This window comes from Ornithodoros turicata, chromosome 7 (assembly GCF_037126465.1).
Source record: "Ornithodoros turicata isolate Travis chromosome 7, ASM3712646v1, whole genome shotgun sequence".
Taxonomy (NCBI): Eukaryota; Metazoa; Arthropoda; class Arachnida; order Ixodida; family Argasidae; genus Ornithodoros; species Ornithodoros turicata.
The window spans coordinates 26,300,674-26,325,573 of NC_088207.1; the positions used below are offsets into that span (position 1 = coordinate 26,300,674).

The 24,900-nt window shown below is 44.0% G+C and overlaps 2 protein-coding genes across 2 annotated transcripts; one reads left to right on the forward strand and one right to left on the reverse strand.

The window, feature by feature from the left end:
• Window positions 1-795: 795 nt before the first annotated feature.
• On the reverse strand, window positions 796-2,749 carry LOC135400720 (INO80 complex subunit B-like). The gene has a single exon (XM_064632587.1). The coding sequence runs from the start codon at window positions 2,504-2,506 to the stop codon at window positions 1,655-1,657; it is 852 nt and encodes a 283-aa protein (XP_064488657.1). The 5' UTR covers window positions 2,507-2,749; the 3' UTR covers window positions 796-1,654.
• A 220-nt stretch (window positions 2,750-2,969) lies between these two features.
• On the forward strand, window positions 2,970-24,574 carry LOC135400719 (complex I assembly factor ACAD9, mitochondrial-like). Its single transcript, XM_064632586.1, has 18 exons — window positions 2,970-3,319; window positions 5,223-5,316; window positions 5,391-5,492; window positions 6,129-6,235; window positions 7,217-7,317; window positions 9,065-9,215; window positions 11,535-11,637; window positions 11,697-11,770; window positions 12,808-12,883; window positions 14,365-14,435; window positions 15,640-15,759; window positions 19,015-19,143; window positions 19,412-19,491; window positions 19,962-20,088; window positions 21,603-21,680; window positions 22,514-22,642; window positions 22,753-22,825; window positions 24,140-24,574. The coding sequence occupies exons 1-18, from the start codon at window positions 3,101-3,103 to the stop codon at window positions 24,238-24,240; spliced, it is 1,935 nt and encodes a 644-aa protein (XP_064488656.1). The 5' UTR covers window positions 2,970-3,100; the 3' UTR covers window positions 24,241-24,574.
• The last annotated feature ends 326 nt before the right edge of the window (window positions 24,575-24,900 follow it).

The following is a 24,900-nucleotide window of genomic DNA, read 5'->3' on the forward strand; positions in this document are numbered from 1 at the left end:
CTCTTCAATGCGAAGGACATACCAACTTTTTGGAAGTGTAGCAGAAGAATATGTATGAATATTTATTGGAATTCAGTTATTCTTTTATCCATTTGACAACTGCTCATCTGTGACTGCAGTGTTTTCGAGTCAGGCACCAGAATTCCTGGTTTGTCCATGTTCCACATAGCTATACCAAAGAAGTTAGCTTTCAACCAGCATTAGTACGCAAACTCTTTATTGGGATGAGTTCAGGCAAATTTAGATTACATTAACCTGGAAGCAGACAAAGATTACAGTGCAGCTGTGCAGAGGAAGTCTGCAATGAGATTGCACTCTTGTGAAGAGCGTGTTTACCACAACGAAATGCAGTTCAGCATCACTTGTTAGAGGTAACTCATTACTGTAACTGAGCTACTTCTTTCTGTAACTTTTAGCTTAATTTGTTGCTTTTGAGCTCCAGTAACTTCTTGACGAACTCGTTCCTCTTTTAGGTAATTTTGTCAAAGTAACGTGCGGTAAGTTCCAAGTTCCTTCGTGTTTGGTTCTTGTCTGCAAACATCTCAAGCTGCATCCTCCCTCTGTAACGAGACAACAGCCACGTCCACGTACATGCAGCGAGTCTGACTCCGCTCTTTTGCTGTTGCGCGGTGACCGCTACAAATTCTGTTTTGGCCGTACATTAGGAGACTCGGGGTGACGCTCATCATAGCGACGAGTAGTGTATTTACAATGACAGAGGGTACTGTGTAACAGGATTAAAACTTGGCGCGGTTCTACAAATTGTGCACAGAGGACAACTCATGGAACCAAAGCTCTCAATGCCTGCTTATTTATTATGCAAGAACCTTATTACGAGATCAAAATCCTCAAATGCCTCCCTAAGGAAGCACATAAAGGTAGGATTCTTTCATCATCTCAAATACTTATTTGTAGATCAAAATTATTATAAAGTGTCTTGCACCCACCATTGTGAAAATTAAATAGAAGTCAAGAACTAAAAACTGCATATTATGTAACAAGTAACTTGAAAGTAACTCGTTACTTTTCCAAAGTAGCTTAGCTTTTCATTAGCAGTAACTCAGTTAAATTTCTTTGCACAGTAACTTAACTAATAACGAGCAGAGATGGGGAACCTACGATGTAACTTCCCCATCTCTGTTCGTTAGCACGTCTCGGCAAAACTCACTCACGAGCGTGCGCGCTTTTGCTCAATGTGGCGAATGAGCTGAGCATGAGTCGGCAAATGGAGAGCTGAGCTGTATGACCACATGAAACGTGTATCACAATAAATACTTTTATAGCTCTTCAGATTTTGCTGCATCTTCATCTGTCTATCTAGATTTTTCTGTCACTGTTTGGGATGGGAGCTACAGTTCACTCAACCTATACGGTGATGAAGCCACACACTGATAATCAGTAACACTGTTGACTAAAATGCTGTGAGACTGATGCCTCGTCCACCATCTTTCATACTTGACGTGTGGGTATCTGAACGGTTATCAACCTATCATAGGTAAGGAGTGTAGGAACTGTTACAGTGAGGGCATCACAACACAGTGCATTCAAATCTGCATGCACTGACAGAATGTATGGTTAGATTACTCGTACTTATTGAACACAGGTGAGATTTATCACTGTTTTGACATCGTCACGTAAACACAGTTCTCACAAGTTACACGCACATTTGGAGCATATTAGTCTTGTAGCATTCAAGGCTGCAGAGAGGTAGACCAGTCTTGGAACAGCTGTACCTGCGCGGGTTTGGGCAACCCTTGATGCCGCACATTTTCTTGGCGGGGTACTCCGGAGCAGTCCGTGACGTCAGAGGAAAGGACACACCAACTGGAAACGACATCAGTGTACCCGATGTCCTTTGCAAGAGGGATACTCTGGGTGTGTCAGACTTGCGGGTCATTTTTCGACCCCTTAGGCGGGAGTCCGATTTCTTGAGCAGACGCTCGATAGTTTGCTTCTTATCCTTCTCTTTTTTCTCTTCGGCTTGTTGCTTACGCTTCTTGGCCCGCTGCATCCGTCGCTGAAGCATTTCTTCCGACATTTGTGGTGGCTGAGCGGCTACTGGTACCTCTTCGCGCTCTTTCGTCTGGGCCTTACTCTCGAGGAGAGCTCTCTGCCGTGCTGTCATCAGCGTCGGGTCTTTCATTTTCCGAAGCTCATCGTCGACCTCATCCAGGCGACCGGACTCGAGGGCTTCTAACCAGGCTTCCTCTTCCTCGTCGCCACTTTCTTGACTGGAGTCGTCGTTCGATTTGTTCGCGTTGTCTTCATCCAACGCCTCGCTCATCTTGGAAACGTTCTTCTCCACGGTCTGCCCGCCGATTCGAATTTTGAGTTTGAGTGATGGCTTGCTGCCTTCGCTTTGCGGACTGCCGGGATTGTCATCTGGCTGGTCCGCGTCTCGTTTGCGCTTGTGTTTTTTGTGCTTGCGTTTCTTGTGCCTCTTATGCGCTGGCAAGCTCTCGATGTCAACCGGTGGCTCGTCCTTCACTTTCTTTCTGGGCATCATTTTGGTGGCTACTTATGTAGCTTCGGTATTCGGCAGCTCGAGGACGGACTAGACAGAACCCAAAGCGTACCTGCTTATTGTGTTTTGACGTCCTCTCTACGATACGGATATGCTCTGAGATGAGTGACCCAAGTTCGAAACCTCACAAAAATTCAACACGTGTCCGATACAAGAGGACCAATGACCAAAAACTAACTGAAACGATCGAAACACCACATTACGGCACCATATCAACAGACTGGCTTACGGTGGCTTATATTGGATTCACATTCGGCTATGCTAACCATAAGGTTCACGTTTAAAAAAAGACACAACGCAAATAGAATAGTGACATTTAAAGAAATTTCAAATTTCGATCTCCGCACAAACGTTCACAACTTTCTGAACTCTTCTGTACGCACAACTATGGCGGGCTAGAAGGACATAGCACAACTGCGTGGTGGCGTTGTTGTCTATTGTTGCAATGGTTGTTGTTGTTGGAAGAGGGAAAAAGTTAAATCGAAACGAGTGGTGTAGCGTGGTCGGCGTGGTGGCTCGACTTTAACTTTGCTTTTTCCAGGAAACTTTCCTCTGTAGTGGTTTGGGACGCCCAAAATGCATCGTGTCGCTTCACATGTTGTGAATTCGAGTCTGATGCGCAGTGCATCGTCTAGAAACACGTCTGTGCTGCTGCTGGTTCGTCACCTTGCGAAGGCTGCCGATAAACCCCATTTACAAGTTTATGACGGAGGTGAAAAACCGCTGGTGTTATCGAAAGAAAAAGTGAAAAGGGATCCATTTGTGAAGAACCTGTTCATCGGAAAATTCGATAAGGTAAACCGAATATGTGGAGTCGGAAATCGTGTTTTCTCACACTCATAGCGTAAAGTGCAAAGGTGACCAGCACTGCGCAGCGCTTTCCCAAGAAAGCTACTGATCTGCACAAGCTATGCATTCCTGGAAAGTTCATGGCCTTGTAAGGTGCCAACTCAGTACTCGTACGAAACAATGCACATTTATTACTCATTTATTAACACCTGACACGTGAAGCGCATAGCGACAGACAGGAGGAAGGAAAAGTATTGCAGCTACGCCAGTCAAGGATAGATAGAGGGAAGTGCCTAGAGGTCTGGCGAACGGACACGATTATTTATGCACCGCAGTCGACACACTCCGCTTTCAACATCGTGTCGTGTTAGATCAAGTTAGTTTAGGTTAGGTTAGTTGATTCTAGTCAGGTTAGTACAAGTTAGCTTCGTGCAGCTCTAAGTTAGGTTGGTTCGGCTGGTTAGTTCAGGAGACAGACTAGTTCCTCATACGACCAACCCAGCTGCATAAATAGTCACGTAAATAGTCACGACGGACCTGAAAGGGACAAAGAAAGGTCCGTCGGACGACCTGGTTGTTCATTTGTGCAAGTTAGCTTTGCGCAGCTTTGGTTGGGTTTGGTTAGGTTAGGTAACTGAGTCTGTGGTCAGATTAGTCCAAGTTAGCTTCGTGCAGCTGATCCTTCGCCTCCCTGTGCACATTTCTGGACAGTGCCGGCTTCATGCCCTGCTGGCTGCTGCATTCCTTGTAACACGGACTGTCCGAAGGACCCCGTTGCATAAAAAATCGGGTTCGTCCGACGGACCTCTAGACACAGCGTAGATGGAAACGTGATGCACAATGCTTCGAATGTGCTTCGATAAACATTACATGTTAGCAGCCCATGCTCAAATGTGGATTTCCAAGATGGATTATGAGGTGCACCTGGCCAGTTATATCACAATGAGACCAGCTCCCACGGCATAGTGCTTAGGGTGATCACTTTCCGTGCCGAGACTGGGAGCAGAGCGGGTCGGAAACCACCACAGAGGGAGTGGACGCGGGTCGGAATCCCCGCATCGGCTGTGCTATCTGAAGCTTTCCCTTCGTTTTCTGGGCAGGCTTTCAAGCGAATGTTGGCACAGTTCTTCCTGAAGCATACTAACCCCTCCTGATCCCCAGTCCTTCCTGCTGTCCTCGCTCCATTTGTCCACGTCTGTACACCACTCGTAGCCACAGTTGCTTCGCAGCGCTAACGCAGAATTAAAAATAAATGAAATAAAATAATCCCATAAAGACATAGGCTCTTCATTAGCAGCAAGGTACTCATAGTGCAGGAGCAATTAGGATCACTGTTTTCTGGGACACATTAGAGGGCAGTGACAGTTCCTTCCATAGATTTTTGACAACAAACATGCATTCTTATGCAAAAGTAGCGTACAAAGAGGTCTTCGATTTGTGCACGCTGTAGAGCAGGAGCGAATCTAGGGGTGAGCAAGTCGGGATGTTCCGCCCCACTCAATTACTGTCATCATCAAGTGCCCCAAGTGATGTTAGGCAGAGCACGTAGCCTGCTCGCTCCCTGAGAAAAATTGGAGACTCATCCCTGCTCTAGACTCTTTTCCACTCCTTCCTGCATCCCGTAAAAGAATGAGTGAAGTCCACATCATTCGGTGACGCAGCAGAACCCATGGGAAGTGCATTGCGGAAGCAGAGCAGTGTCGACCTGGGAATGCGCGACTTGAACCTGCTATCGTCATCACTCTCAGTTTACGTCAAAATATGTATTGAAGAATAGTCCAGTGTGATAGTTCACCACAGTCATAGTCTGTGCACTGTATTGCTGGTTCATGAAAACTTTGGCATCTGTTATGAATATGTTATTGATTTTTCTATGATTGTGTATTGGTTTTTTTATTCTGTCCTCTAGCAAATGCTCATCTACCCGGAAGTGCTGGATGAGGCACGTCTGAGTGAATTGGAGTCCATGGCTAGTTCCGTTCAAAAGTTCCTTGACGATAAGGGTATGCCGCCCGAATTTTTACAATCACTGCGCATTACAGAGCGCATAAATGTTTGCTTCTTTTATTCTCTGTAGTGGACACGAGGGAGATTGACAGGGAGAAAAAAATTCCAGATGAGGTCCTTGAAGGCTTCAAATCCCTGGGGCTGTTTGGACAGCAAATACCTACAGAGTATGGTACGATTTCTGTTCAGCACATATAGCACCTACGTGACTTGCCTAGATTGCCTGTCTTTATAATGTGGTGATGGAAGCTTCACTGGGTCTTCGGAATGAGATAAATAAACATCAGATTTAATCACTTAAATGGAGACTTCGCAAGGATTTCTAAAAAAAAAAAAGAAAGAAAAGGTGGGACATCATACTGAACATGAACCACCCCCTTGATTCTGAATATGTGTTCATTTTTCGCGAGTAATTAGTTCGTAAATGATGATAATAGCAAACTGAAATGTGTCATCCGGAGGAGGACATCATGATGTCACCCAGCATTTTCGTCTGCTTCGCAGCCTGCATTCTCCCTTGCCGGATGATGTCAGCGGTGTGTTGCTTTCAGTGCTTGCTCGCTTCACAGAGGTGAAGCGTTCGCTTCGTAATAAATTGCTTGAATAAAATCTGCGCAGTTTTGGAACGAGATATTTCGTGCACATGTTCCTGATATTACCCTGAAAGGTTATGGATATACCACAACATTTTTGGTGATCTTGTTGCGGAGTCCCACTTTAAGGAGTACGCAAATGCGTTGCTTGTGTATCTGAACAGTAAACACTATCATGTCACAATTGACACGTGCTAGTATTTTCTTTCTTGCAGGTGGTCTTGGCTTAACTGCCACAGAGTACGCGAGGATGTGTGAGGTGACCGGCGTGGATGGTGCCATAGCTGTCACCCTGGCTGCGCACAACTCTATTGGCATTAAGGTAATTTTTTTTAGTGCCACCTCGGTTGGCATTGAGGTGAGTGCATGCGCTTTGTTTTCGCTGGAAGCCAATGCAAACGGTTTATGTGGGAGTGTGGGGGGGGGGGATCAGTGTCTTAACTTGCTGAGGGTCATGTGACTGTACCGTACAGGGCAGTTACCAACACCGGGAAGTTGCACCGTCCTAGCTGCAAGCTTTGTTATACACTGAGGGTGATTGTGAAGTCACATGTGGGTGTTGGGGGGGGGGGGGGGGGAATAGAAGCTTCAGAGCTTAGTGATCATCCAGTGCTGTGCAATGAATGGGCCTGCTGTTACGTGAATTGTTGAGGGAGTGCAGCACATATTGGCATAACTGAAAGAAGACTTGAATTCTGGTCGAGAAGAACAAGCAGGATACAGGAATAGGATAATCTAAGGACGAGAGACTAGGATGCGCAGTACACACTGTGCTGTCCGCCCGATTCAATGGGAATAGCCAACAGGATCATCATCATCACCAATGGTGGCTATCCATAATTGTCCTGTTGTGCTGGTGCCTGGGAAGGGGGAAACAACTCACAAGACAAAAACACTAAGTTTATTGCGCAGCTTCAGCTTGTGAGCTTTTCTCTACCAAACTGCGTAGCAAGAGAGTTAAACAAAAGTGATAAACAAGTTACAGATAAAGTGCAGCTCAAAGACGTATTATCAGTTCGCCAACTGTGATATCGTGCCACTCCGTGACAGGACAACAATACAGATAGTGTACCAAAGAGTAGCTTGAGTTTACATACGTTAGCAATTTTTTCAAGGACGGCATGCCTTGTAATGTCTAATAACTAGTACTTGTGCTGCTTGTTTTTGTTCACATAACTGGACGAATTACAACTGTCCATGAAATGTATGAAATCTCCAATAAGTGCGAAGGCTTCCATCCCTTTCAGTATTCTTTTTTGTGTTCTTCAACTGAAGGTTCATAGACTCACACATTTCATTTAAGGGCATCTTGCTGTGCGGAAATGAAGAGCAGAAGCGAAAATATTTCCCCAAGCTGGCTACAGGGGAACATGTTGCTGCATTCTGCTTAACAGAGTCTACGAGGTAGGCATTTGTGAGGCCTTTGCTTTTTGATCTGTATTCCCTTGTCATTGCTTGTCAAGTGAGCATAATGGTATTGGTAATCTCAAAACCTTAAAAGGGTTGCTGACTGAAGCATTAATTTCTACTGGTATAGCAAGTGTTGCAGTAAACAATTAAATAATGTAGATAACATTCTGTAACGCAGCATTTCCTCGCAATTTCCCACATTTCCTCGCAAACTGGTTAAAAAACTGTGACCAATGCAATCACAGTCACTGGATGAGTTTTCGTACTTCTAGGAGTCATAAAAGCTTTCAAAATAATCGAACAGTATGAAATTTTAGTCAAATGCAAAATCCTTTTTTTTATTCTAATGCAAAAATAATCTTTTACAAAGCTCTTATTCATTATTGTTGAAGCCCTCACTGCATTCCTGCTCTGACGTGAGCGGATGCGACAAAAAGAGGACAGCAAACTTCTGTTTGGCCTTGTTGAAGTATGCACAGTAATAGGCACGATCACGACAACACTTGCTGTGGTTGACGGCAGAGCACCCACGCGATGTTAAAGGGAACTAAAATGCAAAAACAGCTTGCTCTCAAATGAAAGTCCGTGTTTCAATTAGTGTAATGCGAGCAAAATTAGTTCACACAGCGCTACTGTTTAGAAAAAAAAACGCAATGAAAACAGAGCCATCTTTGGCGGCAGCAAGTGGGATTCCCAGGACACAGATTGGCGACATCCAAGGAGACAGCAGGAGAAGCGCGCGCATACCTATCATGGGCTTGTGGATATGGAACCCCGTATATATGCGTAATTCCGTATATTCGTGGCATGATGCGCACTGCTGCATTTTTCAATACTGATTCACTGAATTGTAGCCCACAACGATTCTTGGGAATGTTCCACTGACAGCATTTATCCTCATGTCCTTCGGACTGCGACGCCAGACCGCTTCGCAACGCGCACCATGTTTTTCGCCGGGACTGCTCCATGGCGTGGCACGCGAATGCACACACAGCATGGACGAAAAACGCCGATGTGCGAGCTGAAACGACGTTCACTGCTTAGCGCCGAAGCAAGAAACAGTCCGGAAAAATTTCGATTGCAGCTCCGCAGCGGAATCCAAGTTTTGAATTATGATAATAAGTACGAAATTAACATAGCGTGTAACGTAAGTTGAAGTGAATTTGTTTTTTGCGTTTTAGTGCCTCTTTAATGTGCCTTTGGCTGTTTGCAGCTCAAGCTACTGCTTTGTATAGTTCAGTAAGTGCCACACTGGTGAAATGCTAAATAAATTTTCTAGTGAGCATACGCTATTGTTTACTGCAAATCCTATAAATGTATCACGTGTGTAATGTGCGTGTGGATATACGTCTTGTGACAACACATTTTTAACTATGGCGATTGACTCATATTTTGTGACGGCTGGAAAATACCTGTGTTGCCAATCGGACGTGACTTGTTTTTAAAATGCTAGTGGTCAAAACATGATGTTGGTTTAGACAGAGAAAGCAGGAGAAAGTCAAATGTGGCTGAAAAGTTGTTGTTGAGATAATACTCTAGGAGCTTGTACAAGCAGTTAATAAGCTTTGTGCTCTTCGTGTATTGTGGGGACAAACATCAATGGAACAGTTAAGCCATCATAAAAATTTGATAAACAACTGCAGCAGCCTAATATTGTCCCTCTAGTGCACAGCTTTGTTCACCAGTGATCTTGATATCTTCCTCTGATCATCTTCATCACCATCTGATCTTCTACTTTCAGTGGGAGTGATGCAGCTTCTATCAAGTGCCAAGCCAAATTATCTTCAGACAAGAAGCATTTCATCCTAAATGGCAGCAAGATTTACATCAGCAATGGAGGCTTTGCGGATGTTATGACTGTGTTCGCAAAAGTGCCAATCGATACACCTGACGTATGGTTCAGTTTTGTATCTCATTTTCTGTCAGCACCTTTGGCATATCTTGTATTGTAAGAACTGATGGGACGGCCCCCATTTATCTGGATCTCGTAGTTCCCAGCGAAAATGTCTGCACAAAGAAGGATCCAGATAAATGAAACCGGAGAGGAGATGAGTCATCAGTTGTCAACACGTTGATGATGATGATGAGTTATCAACAAAGCCTATGGAAGGCATAAGGCACATTCAGCTCCTGTAAACTAATACCTATGACGTTAACTTGAAAAACATTATTTTCTTCCAGTCAAAGAATGCCGACACTGTTTTCTGTGAGTTCTTCATGTATGTGTGCTTCATTTCTTCTTGCATATTGCAGCTTTGCTTGCCATGCTAATTGCCAATCTTCAATGTTTTTGCTGACAAGGGGTGCACTCTTAAAAATGAACTTCACCGCATAGCACGTTCCTAGCCAACCACAATCTTGAATGACATAGTTATCTGCCCTGATTTGGTGAAAACGGGAGGCGTACGCCTTTTTTGTGACAGTTATGAACAGCATAAGTGTCACAAAAATGGCGTACGCATCCCCTTTTCAACAAATACGGGCAGATAACGATATCATTCGAGATTATGGTTGGCTAGGAGCGTGCTATGCGGTGAAGTTCATTTTTAAGAGTGTGCACATGACTGAAGGCGTCTCTGAAAGCTTTAGAATCGGCTTTCCCAACAGCGTCCAACGACTGAACTGTCAGTGTGGCGTACACACGTACGATGGGAAAGGGGAAATCTTTTAAGGTTGTTGCCCAGTCTTATCGAAATATATGTCGCACACTCTCCCTGACTCAACACGGGACACAAATGCAGCACGCTTTGCGGTGAGCCCGTGTTTCAAAAAGCCCCGTGGGGGGCAGGGAAGGGTAATGGTAATGGCAACGGAAACAGAAACGGTATATTACCGAAATTGGAGATGGTAATGATATCAGACACACACATACGGTCCTCCATTACTGGAAACAGAAACGGAAACGAAAATTATCATCCGGCATTGAATTCGGGTAATGGCTATTCCTCTTGTGCGATGACATATGAGTGACTTTTTATTTTATTTTTGCATTTTGATGACTCCATTCCCTGTAATGCTCTAAATACTACACAAAAATACGTCTGTTACCCTTCCCTGACTCAGGGGTTCCCCTGATTCATCCATTCAACCATCCGGGTAGGTGAAGGTAGTTGTTAGGTATTATTCCTAAGCGGTTCCTGGAAAGTGAAGCCTGGATAAATAAAGGCAAAGTCGCCATGTTACTTTGTGTGTAATGCACATTATCTGGATAAGTGACGTCCGGATAAATGGGTGGTAGACTGCAACAGAAAAGGACTTGCTTGGCAAAACTATCTTGTTGCTTGAAAGGTAACTATTGCCAGCATGCTGTGTGCACTCTGCAGTTACTCAATGAGGAATTAACTTTGTATTGTGTGCACAGAAAAATTGAAGGCTGTTAGATCCTGGTGAATGCCACAGGGAGTCATAATGTGAAGTGCATGTACCTAGAGTGTAGAAAAATAATTGCAGATGGCGATGCTGCAAAGAGCATATGGGACACTGTTTTCCGGGTGGCAACATGATGCGGAACAGCGAAGCAGCCGGTATTACAGTCTGCCATCATGTTGTTGGGTTTAATGATTTATGTATAACCATAAGGTGGAACATCTTCTGTTGTATACAGTGTATGTGACAAATCGCGATTTTAAGGAAGAGGCAACTAAATATATTTTTGCATATGGCTTCGGTTTTACTGTTGCCAGTGGCAAGGTTGAGGCATCCTGCTCGTTGGTGGTAGCCCAGGTCATGCCGAAGACTGGGAGGCGGTGGGTTTGAATCCTACCACCGGCTGTGCTCTCTGAGGTTTTCCCCGGGTTTTCCGAGGACTTTCCAGTCTAATGTCGGTACAGTTCCCCCTGAAGTAGGCCCAGACCTATACTAGCCTCCCCTGTCCCCTACTCCTTCCAGCTGCTCTTTCTCCATCTGTCCACATCTGTACGGTGCTCCAATACACCATAACCCAGTTAAACTTATCCTAACAGCCATCATGTAGTGTATTCTATATATATATATTCGTTGCTAACACAGGGGTGTTTCATACCCTCAGTTTTCCTAACTACCCGCAAGTGGTCGCTTAGGGCAGATCTCGTCCTGGTAACAGGAGACGTCATTTTGAGTTTATGTGACTTTGTTTGTATTGTGTTTTAGCATATGCCAACATATTCTGGATGTAACAACATAAAATGTCATGGAGAATCTTAATGACAGATTTTGCATGCTTTTCTTTACAGAGACAAAAGAAGGAGGTTGTGACAGCATTCATCGTGGAACGGGACTTCGGAGGAGTAACTTCTGGACCTCCCGAAGACAAGCTGGGCATCCGGGGAGCAAACAGTGAGAGCTCTCTGTGTCCTGAAAATTGGTAGAAACTCAATTCTATTCTTTGCTCGCAGCGACTGCCCTGTATTTTGACAACACTCCAGTCCCGTGTGAAAATGTCCTGGGGGCCGTTGGTGATGGTTTCAAAGTGAGTGGTCAAGCTTTTCGATCATCTACTTCCTCCTCTTGTCAGTTGCATATGTGAGTGGCAGTGACAGCGGTGCTCAGTTTTCTTGTTTTTGTTTTTCTTAGTAGGCTATGATCACATTTTGAAGTTGTGTGATGGATACAGGGTAACCCAGGGTGTTCCTTCCGCTCCATAAAAGATACTGCTGGCATGACAGGTGCTGACACCAGTGGTGTAGCTAGAGGTGGGGTTGCGGGAGCTCAAACGACCCAGAAATTGTACCTATGGTAGTGTATTTGGGAGAGGGAAAACAAGGGTAAAATCCTCTCCCAATGTAAAGTTTCCTTAGGACCCCCCTCCTGAAATATTTTCTGCTATGCACTGGCTGACACTTTTGTTGATGGTGTATGGGTTGCTAGAAAAAAGTCGTGAGAATAGCTTTAGCTTCCAGATTTGTTTGAGTAAATTTTGAAAATTAAAACTGTTCATTCCTATACACTGTCAGTACCCTATTCTGCTGCTACTTTTAGCTGTTTGGAACTGTTGGGGCTTTCCAATCAATGCTGTAAGGCATATTCACTAAAAGTGGTCCAACAATGGTGCATATTATGCTGTTATGAAACTGCTAAAAAGCAGCAAAATAAATACATATACTATCGTAACAAAGTTTCTACTGCTACAAAACTATGCAAACTCGCACACACATGAGGCTTAGCAGGTGGTGCAGGACATTGGAAATGTCAAGAATGCAGCATTTTTCCCCCGACGATTTTGGAATTTTTATGATTTTTCTATGAAGACCTGGTCCAAATGCAGCTATTTCCATAAAATTTTATTGTATAATATGTCCTTCAGTGTATAGCTAGCACCCAAATGCTCCTTTTATTTATTTTATCTCCATTACAAACACCACGCCTTTGTCTGACCCTGTTTGTCGCATCTTAATCTAGTGGCATTCCTTGCAGTCATGATAGAAGATATATCTCAGATGTTCTTCAATAGTATGTGCAAATTGGAGAGGGATCCTAGTTATCAAAATAATGATCTGTATGTTTCAGGTTGCCATGAATGTTCTTAATAATGGTCGGTTTGGAATGGGAGCTGCCATTTCAGGAGGTTTAAGAAAGTTAATACGTAAGTGTGAATGTACCTGTATTTGTTGCAACTACTCTTTCAGTTATTTTTTTGCTGTCTCGTTTGTGCTAGAGAGTTCGACAGGCCCGGTAACCCTAATTTGTTCTGACAGCATTCTTGGTGTGGATAGGGCCACACCTTTTGCATGATGCGCACAGTCCGAAATGGACTTGAGCTCTCAATAGTTTTGGCCAGACATGGCAAAAGCTGATTTAGTAGTGAGAGACAAAATAGGCTGCTGCCCATTTTGTCATTTCTTTTGTCATTCTATAATTTTGTTCTCACATGGTGTTCATCAGAGATGAGGAAGTTACTCGACAAGAGGAACACTTTACCAGTTAAGTTACTGCGCAAAAACTCTACATGATGATGACACGATTAAGGCCCCTGAAATAGGCCCCTGATTAAGGCCCCTGCTACGGCAAATTCAAGATTCTGCAGCACCGACTCGTAAATTTCGCGTTTTTCCGTGGCCAAGAGTCAATGGCTGCTTGAAACGGGAAACACTTTATTTTCTTGGATAATGTGGGAACAAAAATATTTTTGTAAACTTACGGATTCAAAGCACTGTTGTGGCTCAGCATTACATACATGATATCTTGTGTTCTCCTCTGACAAAGAATGCCGTCTGTCGCCTGCAATCATTTTATACCTGCTGAAAGATTTTCAGCATCTACAGAGTTTATAGGAATTGACAAATTCTTGATCGCAATAGACACTAAATTTGGAGCAAGCACTCCCTCATTCCGTCCCAAAACCCAATTCTGTCGAAGGGTCACGTGTACAGCTCCAGTCAACCTTAATAATAACACTGAAAAAATTGTGGCCTCGCTCCTGAGCGCGATTGCAGCAATCCTTGGGGTCATGAGGAAATCTTAGTTGGACAAAATTATTATGTTAGTTTAACGCAAGGACTTTGTGCACTTAATGTTCCCCCATTGCTCCAAGGGTGAGTGTTATCGTGCTGGGAAATGAGACTGAATTTTTTTCAGTGTCATTATTAAGGTTGACCGGAGTTGTACCTTGGAGGCATTTGGGAGCGTGCACAGCACACGCTGTTATCTGACGCTCTTTTGTGTGAGCATACAATACTTCTGTGACACTGCACGTCGTAGGAACTGTCCATATCGTGCCAATCGCGTCCTTCGACCCAATCGGATTTCTGTGAAATTCCATGCCAAACGAAGGATTCCGCTTCTTCGGAATCGCGGGAAACTTGGGAGCCTTGGACATGATCAATGCCCTCACAATGATGGTTTTTGCTCAGCAGGCGTTCGAAGTATGTGCAGCATTTCTGTTGAATACTTCTTCTTATGTTTCTTCTCAACGTTTGTGTTCTGGTTATTCAAAGAAATGCTCAAATCGTCTGCAGTATGAGTATGGATTAGCACATATCTGGTTCTCTGAGCGCTGCACTTAATGTTATATGGTGAAGCCCTTGTCTTAACTTGTTAATTTATTGTTACATTATTCTTTGGCAGGTGAAACAACAGACCATGTCATAAATCGAGTCCAGTTTGAAAAGCCTCTATCAGAGTTCCACATGATAAAGGTAAGATCTGTAAAGTGGCTACAGATTATGCAACCAGCCAAGTGAAAGGCTTCTGAGCAGGATACAAAGCACATGATGAGGAAAAATGAAGCCAGAGCTGTATGGCTGCGCATAATATGTGATGAGCTCATAACTCAATCATCACCTTACCAGCTTTTTTTGCCTTTTTGGGGCCTCGACATCGCATGTTCTTTACCTACGCACTGCTGACAAAGTCCCAAAAAGGCAAAAAATAGTTGCCCATGCTGGCAATGTGGCATTTGAATTATGCATTAACGGACTGTTGAGTCATCACATAATGGATGCAGCTATAGCTAAAGATGCGTGCGGTGTGGGTATACCAGCGGACACCCACGGGTACCCGCGCACGTTTGCCCTTCGCGGGTACACGTTTTCTTGTCATCGTGGGTTGCATGTAAGGTGCGGGTAGACCCGCACTGCCTCCGTGCATTACGCGTGTATACCCACAATACCCGCGCAAAACCAACCCATCGGATTTTGGTGTATGACCCGATTCATCGCAAACATTTTGCCCAAAATACTTTCCAAGACGTTCCATATCCAATTCATTATCTCAAGATGAAGTTGTTGTTTGCCACATAGGGTAAATTTTGGCTATCTTTCGATACCATAACTGGTACGCTCTGCGTTAGTAAGCCAACAACCATGTCAGCAGTCGCCAGCATCTGCCACGTTGGAAAAGTGGCTTGCTAACGGACATTGTCTCCCGCATCAATAAATCATTTCGATCTGTGACGATAATGTGGCGTAACTGAAACATGCGGACGCATTGGGCTGCGGGTACATCGGCGGGTATCCGGATACGCATCAGCATGCGCGGGTGCGGATTGCACCAATGACATTGCTGCGGGTGCGGCTGCGGGTGCGAATTTTCATACCTGCACTCATTTCTAGCTATAGCGCTGCGACTTAGTGTTTTTTTCCCACATTTTCTTGGCGTTGCACTAAGGCTTTCAGTCGGTGGGGCTCTCACCATTGTGGGAGGATTCTGATGCAGCCTCCTCAAACGCTGCTTACCTACGCTTTGCTGGCAAGTTCCAAAAAAACTCTGAAACAGGTGCTTAGTGCTGGTAGTGCAACATTTGGGTTGTATACAGACCCTATAGCGGTTCTGTATCAGGCATACAGCACCTCTGCTTAAGCTGTGGTGGCCATATACATTCAAGCTATACATAACATGCAGGAAAAGATAACGAGGATGGCCAGCACGTTGTATGCCATAGAAAGCATGGTGTATACTTCATCTGCAATCTTGGATGTGGTGGAAGACCCAGATTGTGCTCTGGAGTGTGCCATAGTCAAGGTGAGTAGGAGCTTCTGTCCCCTCTACATTAAGATTACACGGTGGGTCCAAACTCTTGGTGCAGGTTGTTGCTGTTTAAATGCGTATGTGTATTACACTCTGCAAAAAAGGGTTACAGTTATAAATATGTTATTGCTGTCCTTTCATATCTGTAATTTTGTGATGCTCAGTGTGACAATGAATGGCAGTACCGTAGCTTTCAATAAAATCGTACCCTGACCTCATCTGCAGTGGAGTTACGCTACACGAATACTTTCGTCGATTTATATGCAAATTCATCGCAGCTTAGTACATGCGGATCTACGCTGCATTCAGTGCTGTAGTCAACGGCAGGGTGAAAACATGCGTACAATGAAATTGAGAATCAAAATGATGAAATGTGCTATCTATACGTCTTGTTGTTCGTTAGTCCAACCAATAACAAATGAGGGACGTTATAAATGAAAATATAAATGAAATGAAATGAAATGAAATAAAGTGTGTCTCCATATGACTCCATGTACATCGGGATACTGATTCGTCTAGTACTGCGCCTGAGAAACGTTGACAGAGACACCGACGCTTACTTGCGGATAGCGTCATGGATATCTGCGTGCTCTGCTGAGTCATGTGATTGTATCTACATTTTATCCACACAGATTTGAAAACATTCTAGTATTTCCATCGACAAGTCAGGATGTGGTGCGTATCCGCAGATATAACTGCACCAGCACAAACCTCTACATGTGGTTCATGTATGTTGGGTATGCACTGTAGGCTTAGTGCCCATAGATCCTTATGACAGTGGGAAAACTCGTGATGTGGGTGAAAACATAGAAGGAACGTATTTATATTCGTGGGTTTCGTGATGACTATATAATCGTAAAAACTAGTCCTCGTATTCCAAGTGACTCTGGAGTAGACTGCTGACACACATATCTTTACTTGTGTGGAGCCTTACTTTGAGGGACATTCGTTCCAGCTGATTTCGAAACTATAGTGTCATTTTATTCCTCATGGACCACTGACTGCTGTATCGAGAATTCCATGCTCGGTGAAGAACTGGGGCAAATTCGAGGAAGAACCGGGAATTTCCTGTCACATGCTTTATGTTATCAGGAGCTTCTGGGTGAAACTAAACTCGTGAATCAAGCTACCAGGATGATTGCACTTCAGAAGCATACTTTTTTTTATTGTAGGTTTATTGCAACACACTGTCCTTGTCAAATTACCAAAAGATAGTTTACATTTCCGACCCTGGCTAGTTTACACACATAGTCGCTTGAATGCGATGCAAATTATCATTCATTCGGCACCTCTCCGGCCTCTGAATGTAGTGCAGAGCAGAGAATGTTTTTTCGGCGTCACAGCTGCCGCAGGGCAAGCACAACAAAGTTTGCGCAACAGGGGATAAAGCCGGAGAGTTATACGGAGAGCACATGATGATTTGAGCTAATAATCCTTCATTGTGTGGAATTAGCTGCGTGACTTGGCCGAGCCAGACTCTCGGAAACATGTTTGCCGGCCCAGGCCCGGTCCACGGCGATGGAGTGTTTTATTGGCCCGGGCTCGGCCCGGCCCAAAGTACAATGCCGATAAGAAGCCTGGTACAAAGCCGATAAGAGTCATGGACGCGTGTCCGGGCAGGGCCCTGCCCTAAATATATGACAAGAACAGACGCCCGATGTTGAGAGTGGGCCGGTATTCCCTCTATGGAAAAACGAGAAAATGTTATTTCCTAAGAAACTAATGAGGATTGGACCTGGAGAAAAGGAATGCTGCGGCCGTGCGGGCACCTGACAGAGTTATAGGGTGTCTGGACGGTACCTTTCCTCCCCTGAGTGCTGCACTCTCATTCCTCCGGTACTTTTCTCCGGTACTCAAGCACTTTTCCCTCGAGCATCCAAGCACTTTTCGTCTGAAAAAAATTGGCAAAATAGAGTGTCGGCCGATGCGGAACATAGTGGTATCGGTTTCATAGGTTGGTTTCCGGTATGCGACCGTCCCTTTAACTTTGCTTAATGTTCTGTGATCTGGAGCCAGCCTTGCTAGGACATACCCATCAAATCTTATCTTCCAGTTTTGAGGCTTCTTCAATGGCCTCTGTAACCGTGCAGCACCGGGAGGCTTGATGGTGGCCGCCCGGAGATCCACGTTGATCGTGGAAGGAGAACTCAGGCGAACAACCGTTGTCCATCACTGCTTTTACTCGTGTAGCTTTCCGATTCGTGAATTACTTCTCGTGACTTCGTGGTCTTGACAGAAATAATTTCGCAGGAAGAAGGACCTCGCCAGCCGCGAAATCGAGTCCTCGTTAATATGTTAAAAAAATTGACAAGTTGAAGATTTTTGCAAAAAAATCGTCCACACAAAAAAGATACGCTTACAGTATACTTTTTAGTAAATGTACTCAATAAGTGTAGACTGTAAAAAGACACCCTTTCTTTGCAGTTTGTGCAGACTGCTATCGCGCTGAACCCGAGGAAAGAGGCTGCACGGACAGGCATGGTGCTTGGACACCTGCTACCCACTTGAGTTTGGACCCACTGTATGTTCCGCTTTTACCTATTACAGTGCAACTCCCTTTAATTCGAACAAGAAGGGGACAGAAGATTTGTTCAAATAAAGCGGAGTTTGAACTAACTCTGATTGAGGGTGTGGTGCATTGGTAGCACATACTAGCTGTCAGTGGTTTATCCAGAGACCCAAGCAAGATGAGGTGTTGCAAAAAATTGGGGGGTTGAGGGGGCGTTCATTGTTACAGATATGTCATAACAGCCTAACATATCTTTACTGACTTGTGTCTAAGCCTGAAATATCAAGGATGCGCGCTGGGGGGGCTGTGGAGGGGGGGGTCTGGATAAATCGCTGCTAGCTCCATCACTGAGATGCGTCATGGCTCGCTAGGCCCTGCCAAATGTTTGTAGTCGCACAATGTCAGAAATATAAGAGGCTCATTTATTCCCAAATATTTCTTTATAGGCAAGCATTAAAACATCTCAGTGCAAAAAATAATCTATTACACATGTTCAAAGTTTGAAGTAAGCGATTTCTAATTAACGGGTTTGCACTATTATATGCAGGTCCCAGATCGTGTGTCAAATTGTTATGAGAGCGAGGCAAAACATATGTCTATAAAAATGTACAATCTATGATTGTGTTTTGCTGCAAAGCCTCTCAGTCAGAGTCACATCAGCAGTTGAATATTGCTCAAGTTGCACTTCCGTGGATTTCTCATTGTGCATTTGTAATTGATACTCTGTGATTGTTCTTCAGGTGTTCAGTTCTGAAGCAGCAATGCAGACTGTCAGTGAATGCCTACAGATCCATGGGGGTTCTGGATATATGAAAGGCCTTTCCCTGGAACAGTTCTACAGGGATACAAGAATCCTGCCCATATTTGAAGTGAGCTCTGTTGGAACTTAGCATGCAGTCTTTGTGTGCGACTGTTTAGTACTGTCGACCCCCGATTGTTCGACACTGGCTGCTTCCTGTGAAAATGTCTGGGTAACAAGGGATCTGGATAAACTAAAACTGTTTTTAGGGTTTACGGGGTAAAAGCTATTTTTACCGGGTTTCATCGTAAAACGTGAGGCCCTATGTATAGCACACCACGATGCTCCGATGATCTTCTTTTACATGGACTTGTTTGCTCGTGTTTTTTTTTTTTCAGGGAACTAATGAAATTCTCCGGTTATTCATTTCGCTCGTTGGAGTTCAGTATGCAGGGAAGCATCTTGGAGATGTTGTCAAGTATGTTTTTTTTGTTCCAGTGTTCTTTGCTTTCATCTCGGTGTGGTCATACACCGCCCTTGGTTTCCACTTCGAGAGTGTTCATGTTAGGTTAGGTTGGGTCCAGCTAATACTAGGTGGTAGTGAAATAAAGATTGTTTCACTTTGCAGTAAATCATAGCCTTTCAAGGCGTGGAGGTGAGCTTATTAGGTCACTGATTCTAAAGTACCAGATTCTAGGGTTAGAACTGTGTAATGATAGTGTGACACGATTTCTTGGGACTAGGTGACTTTCATAAGGAAAGTTAAATGGTTTGTCTTGTGCACAAGGATTTTGGCACCATTCAAGAACCCACAGTTGGCAAATTTGCAGGGAGGTGGAACAAGTTTTACCGGGCTTAACCCAAAGACATGAGATCTTAGGTTTGATTAACAGCCTCCTAACTATCCTGCAGAGGACAACTGAATCTTACTATGATATTTTGCTACAGGAAGTTACGAGATCCCTTGAGCAACCCGATATTTGTTATCCGAAAGTTGTGGGAGCGACGGAAGGACGACTATGACTCTCCAGTATTAGACCTTGACCTCTGTTCCAGTGTTCACCCATCACTTAAGGTAAGGATCTTCAAGTCGGGACACAAGGTAGGGGATTGTGTCAGTTACGGTGCTCTACGGACCCACCCCTAGCACTTCTTGCACATACAGTACTTTGTTCACAGGCACTTTGAACATTTCTTCATGTGATGGATGTGCAAATCACTTTGTAAATGTAGACATTCATGAGGGGCAACAGAAGGCAAGAAACACTTCCACATTTTTAGTTCAGAAGCCTTGGAAGTGTGTCGAAACAAGTTGAAGTTCTTGCTGCTCTGCAATGGTCGAGTACCGTAATTTCACACGTATTAGCTGCGGCTTATGGCTTATTTTTCTCACGGGCGCTCTGCGGCTTATCCATCGGTGCGGGTTATCTTATGACTAGTGCTTCCTTGTATTTTCCCATAGGCCAGTTATAACGAAACAGCCGACAGTGTCTCTGGAACAGCACTGCCATGCCAGTGCATGAACAATGCGGAACAGGGGTGCATCCACATTCGAGTAGACTGACCTTCCTGGTGCCTTCCCCCATGCACCTTTAACGAAAGTGGTGACAGTGAGTCATGCCTTCTGGAAGGCCACTGACCCGTCGGGCCACGAAAAACACGCAACAAGGGCACAATCCTATCTTGGTAGAACACTAGTACTGACAGCCTCTGTTGTATATCATGCCGACCCCTGAGTATGGACCACAAGGTTTATGGCTTTCACTATGGTCTCCTTTGTCGAACAAATCAGTCACAGCTTATCTGCTCGAAAATTTTCAAAATGTTCCTCAAGATGGGTCCTGCGGCTATACGCGTGAAATTACGGTAATAAGACATGCCTTCCTGCATTAAAAAATTTATTTACACATGCCGTGGTTTTGTAAGAAATTATTTTGGAGGTCCAGAGTGAAATTCGAATAACAATATTTATTTTTCATGTCCCTTGCCAGTTCTGTTCTTCCGCTCAGTACTGTTTAAGTGGAGCATACAAAACGGGTGTTTCAGTCATCCGTAGACTTTTATCGCTGCACCCGTTTCTGCCAAGCACGTTTCAGCGCAGTAGCTTTGTAGAGCCATCATCCAATCCTGACCTTCGAGTGGCTGCACTCCTTTCCTGCCATTGTGACTACATCTTCTCTTCTCTCTTCTTTCTCCACACCTGTTATGGACAGACCTACATGTCTGTCAACAATGGTGGGCCCTATAAAGCTATCATGTTCAGAACTGCGTTGTACATAGTTCAGTAATAGTTCAGAATTAGTAATAGTTCAGAAATAGTGCAGCAAAGTATGATAACTCTTGTACGTCATCGCACTTGTTCCTTGTCCCAGCAATAAATATTTACTGCTTAGATAATATTTGTCAGTGATAAAGCGAATGCCATAGTTAAGTAGAATGTGATCAGCACTCGACAGTGGAAGCGTCATTTTGTCGGTAAATTTGGAATGGTTGTGGTGAGGTCAAGAAGGGAACTACAGTAGCATGCCCCACATGCTTACACAAGTACTTTCACTATGGAATAATTGTTATACTGTACTTTGGTTTCAGAGTGAAGCCGACCGACTGGAATACTGCGTGAAGCGTCTTAAATATGCTGTGGAGACGAGCCTACAACGTTACGGGCATGTAAGGAATAACATTTTATTAGATTTCACTGCAATGTCATTTATTGCAACTGCATCAGTTTTGATCTTTGGCAATAATACGATTGTAGATGGTTACATAAATGGCGCTGAAGCAGCATTCTTGGGAAGCAAGGATATTTTTTGCTTGCCCTGTGGTTCCGCGAACTTGATAGTGTTGTGGTCTTCTTACACATTTTGTGGAGATTTGTAAGTCCTTACGCGGTATTGGACAAATGGTAAGTTTCTTAAAGTCAAACTTGACAACTGACCTCTTGACTCATTTGGTCGCCTGCGCACTCGGGGGGGTGTTGCATTGTCATGGTGCATGATTGGGTGAGTGGAGGGGGGGGGGGGTAGAGGAGGAAAACTAATGTGTAACCTAGCATTTTTGGGGAGGGTGTCTGCCCCCTGGATCCACCACTGAGTAGAGTGTCTGTGTAGTCAACCTGCATATAGTGAAGATATGGATGTTGTTAAGTAAACCCGCACTCCCTGTGTGTGGAAACCCTGACAACGAACTGCTGCTGTGGTAAAGCTTTTTGACAATCCAATCAACTTCACTATGAAGAGGCTTTGCTCTAGAATACAAAAGTGGGACCCACCTTTGGAATGTAGAGTACATACAGTGACAATCGAGAATGCATAAAATGATAATGCAGAATGTAGAATGTACACATCTACGTGGAATGGAGAATGAACAGCCTGACCTGTGCTTAGAGTCAAAGCAACTCTGAGGCCCTAACCAGGTTGGGCTTGGGTTTTAGGGCCAGCCTGGCCCCTCGGAGTGCCCTAGTGCTGGTTCACGATATTAACCACTTTTTTACCTGTATGCAGGAAATTGTTGAATACCAAGTGATCCTGGCTCGCATAGCAGACATTGCCATAGACGTCTATGCGTACAGTTGTGCCTTGTCTCGTGCATCCAGGTCTTATTGCATAGGGCTGCGCAATGCTAGTCACGAGGTATGAATGCGTCCCGTACCAACCACATTGGAGTTGCTTTTTATGTGCTCGACCCAGCTGTGAACGAAACCCTCACGAATGTTCAATGGTTTCATTTCATGGCATCCCAGCTGGACCTGGTCAATTGTCTGGGCTATGACCTGACACAGCGTGTGAAGGCAAACATGTCAGAAATTGATAATTGTGAGTGTTTCCTTGCTCGTTTCTTCAGAACGTTGACGTGATGAGCTTACTTGATAAATTTAAGAGTGTATTCTGTACACAGGAGTGGCAGATAGCAAGAATGTAAAATTTAGGACTGTGCAAATATTCATATATTTCTAATACCGAAAACGAATAATGGTGTGTTATTCGATTCAATTTCGGAATCAATTACGAAACTCTGTTTTCGAATTTTAAATCGAATGTCTCATTGAAACCAAATACAGTCGAATCTCGTTACGACGAACTCGGATGCTACAGATTTTTGCGTATTATGAAGTTTGATTTCAGTTTGGTGGGTCGTGCTTTGTTTCTATGGGAATCCTTTTTTTACAACGAACCTAGTTTCCCAGGGTTCCTCGGAATTTTTCGGTTACAACGAAGTGACTTCGCATCCCCTCCCGAAGAATTCATGATGCGATAAGCAACAAACAAAGCTGCTTCTCCTGAACCTCTTTAGGGGATTAGTTTCTAGGTCGAGAGAGGGGGCGAAAGTGGGCAAGTGTGAGGCCAACGAACTTGCAACGTCTCCATTGGCTGCCTGTTCCGACCATTTCAGCTTCGCCCTCGCTCTCTGAATGCTGACCCTCAGCCTGTTGACATTCCGACCTCTTCGCGTGCATTTTGCGTGTTACGTTCTCGATGACTAACTAACGATGTACTAACATGTCATGTCAGGTCATGTACTAATAAGGGTTCACTGTATCACGCACGTATGCTGCATGTATGTTTTTATCAGCTTATGCAGGGTGCGTCATTAAAAACTGACCAGAATTTTTATAACAAAGCTGTGAGAGCAGCATAGATGTTGTTTTTGCAGTTGAGTTCTACGGCCAGGCGGACATCCTCTGGAAGAGAGTATGTAACTTCCAGATGACTAATTGCCTGAAATTCATTAATTAATTTTTTAATTAGAGAATTTCTGGCAAAAGCGAGATAGCAGATTGAGAGACTATCCTCGTTGAACACCTTTCCACGTTTAAAAAATCCTGAAACACGCACGTGCGCTAAAATATCCATCCCTGAATTTCGGTATGCAATTTCAGTGATGCACCCTGTATATGAGGGATATGCATTTGGTTCGGTTATACAACTATTGGCTTTATATTCGCTTCCTTTTTAAAATGTCTATTCGCACAGGCCTAGTAAAATTCATTTTTAAAAAATCCTCTGGTGCTTGTGTTCTGGGAGAATTTCTTTCAAACATTTGCAAAAACATTGATATGCACGTGGAAGTGTTTAAAGAAAGCTTTTTGCTGACAGAAATATGATTTCTCTCTTCCTTTTACTATCCAGATATCGAAACCGGAGTGATGACAAAAAAGCTTAAAGTGGCGGACCAAGTATTTAAGGACAAGATGTACTTCGCAGCGCACCCGCTAACGCGGAACTGGTGACATCACCGTGTATATAGTCATTGAAGCAGTAGGGGCATTTTTTTAATAATGTTGTTTGTAATCGCGGATAAGGATTAAAGCGTCTGTTTTCTGGGTTTGAAACACTGGTGCTCAGTCACACCTTTGTGGAGCAGGTTCTCAGGTATCATGACCCAGTACACAAGCCAACTATGAGTGACCACACACTGAAGTGTTGTGTACTATATGGAGTTCATTTTCTAGCACCCTCAGGAGGGCTTGATTGTTGTAAAATTGTAGATTTGAAACATGGCGTACACCTGTAGCGACTATGGAATGTTATGTTCTACAAATAAATAATTTTGTCACCAAGCTGCACGTGGTGTTGTTTTATTGTTTTTGCACACCGGTAACTAGGAAGTCTAAAGTGGTCTGAGTCATTGGTTACTAAGACAAAGGATTTAAGAGAATTTTGGGATTGATTTGTGGTACACCCTTGGGTACAAGAAAAAAAGGGTAGTGTTACGATTGTACAACTTTGTCTCATGATTCTGTAATTTTCCTGACACGCTTCCTCACTCGTTTATTCGTTACGCTGATACAAACATACACACTTATACATAAAAAAATTGCAGACGATCGCGGAAGGTGTTGCGATTTTCAATGGCAGCTTTTGGTGGCTTTTGCTGGTGCTAATGAAAC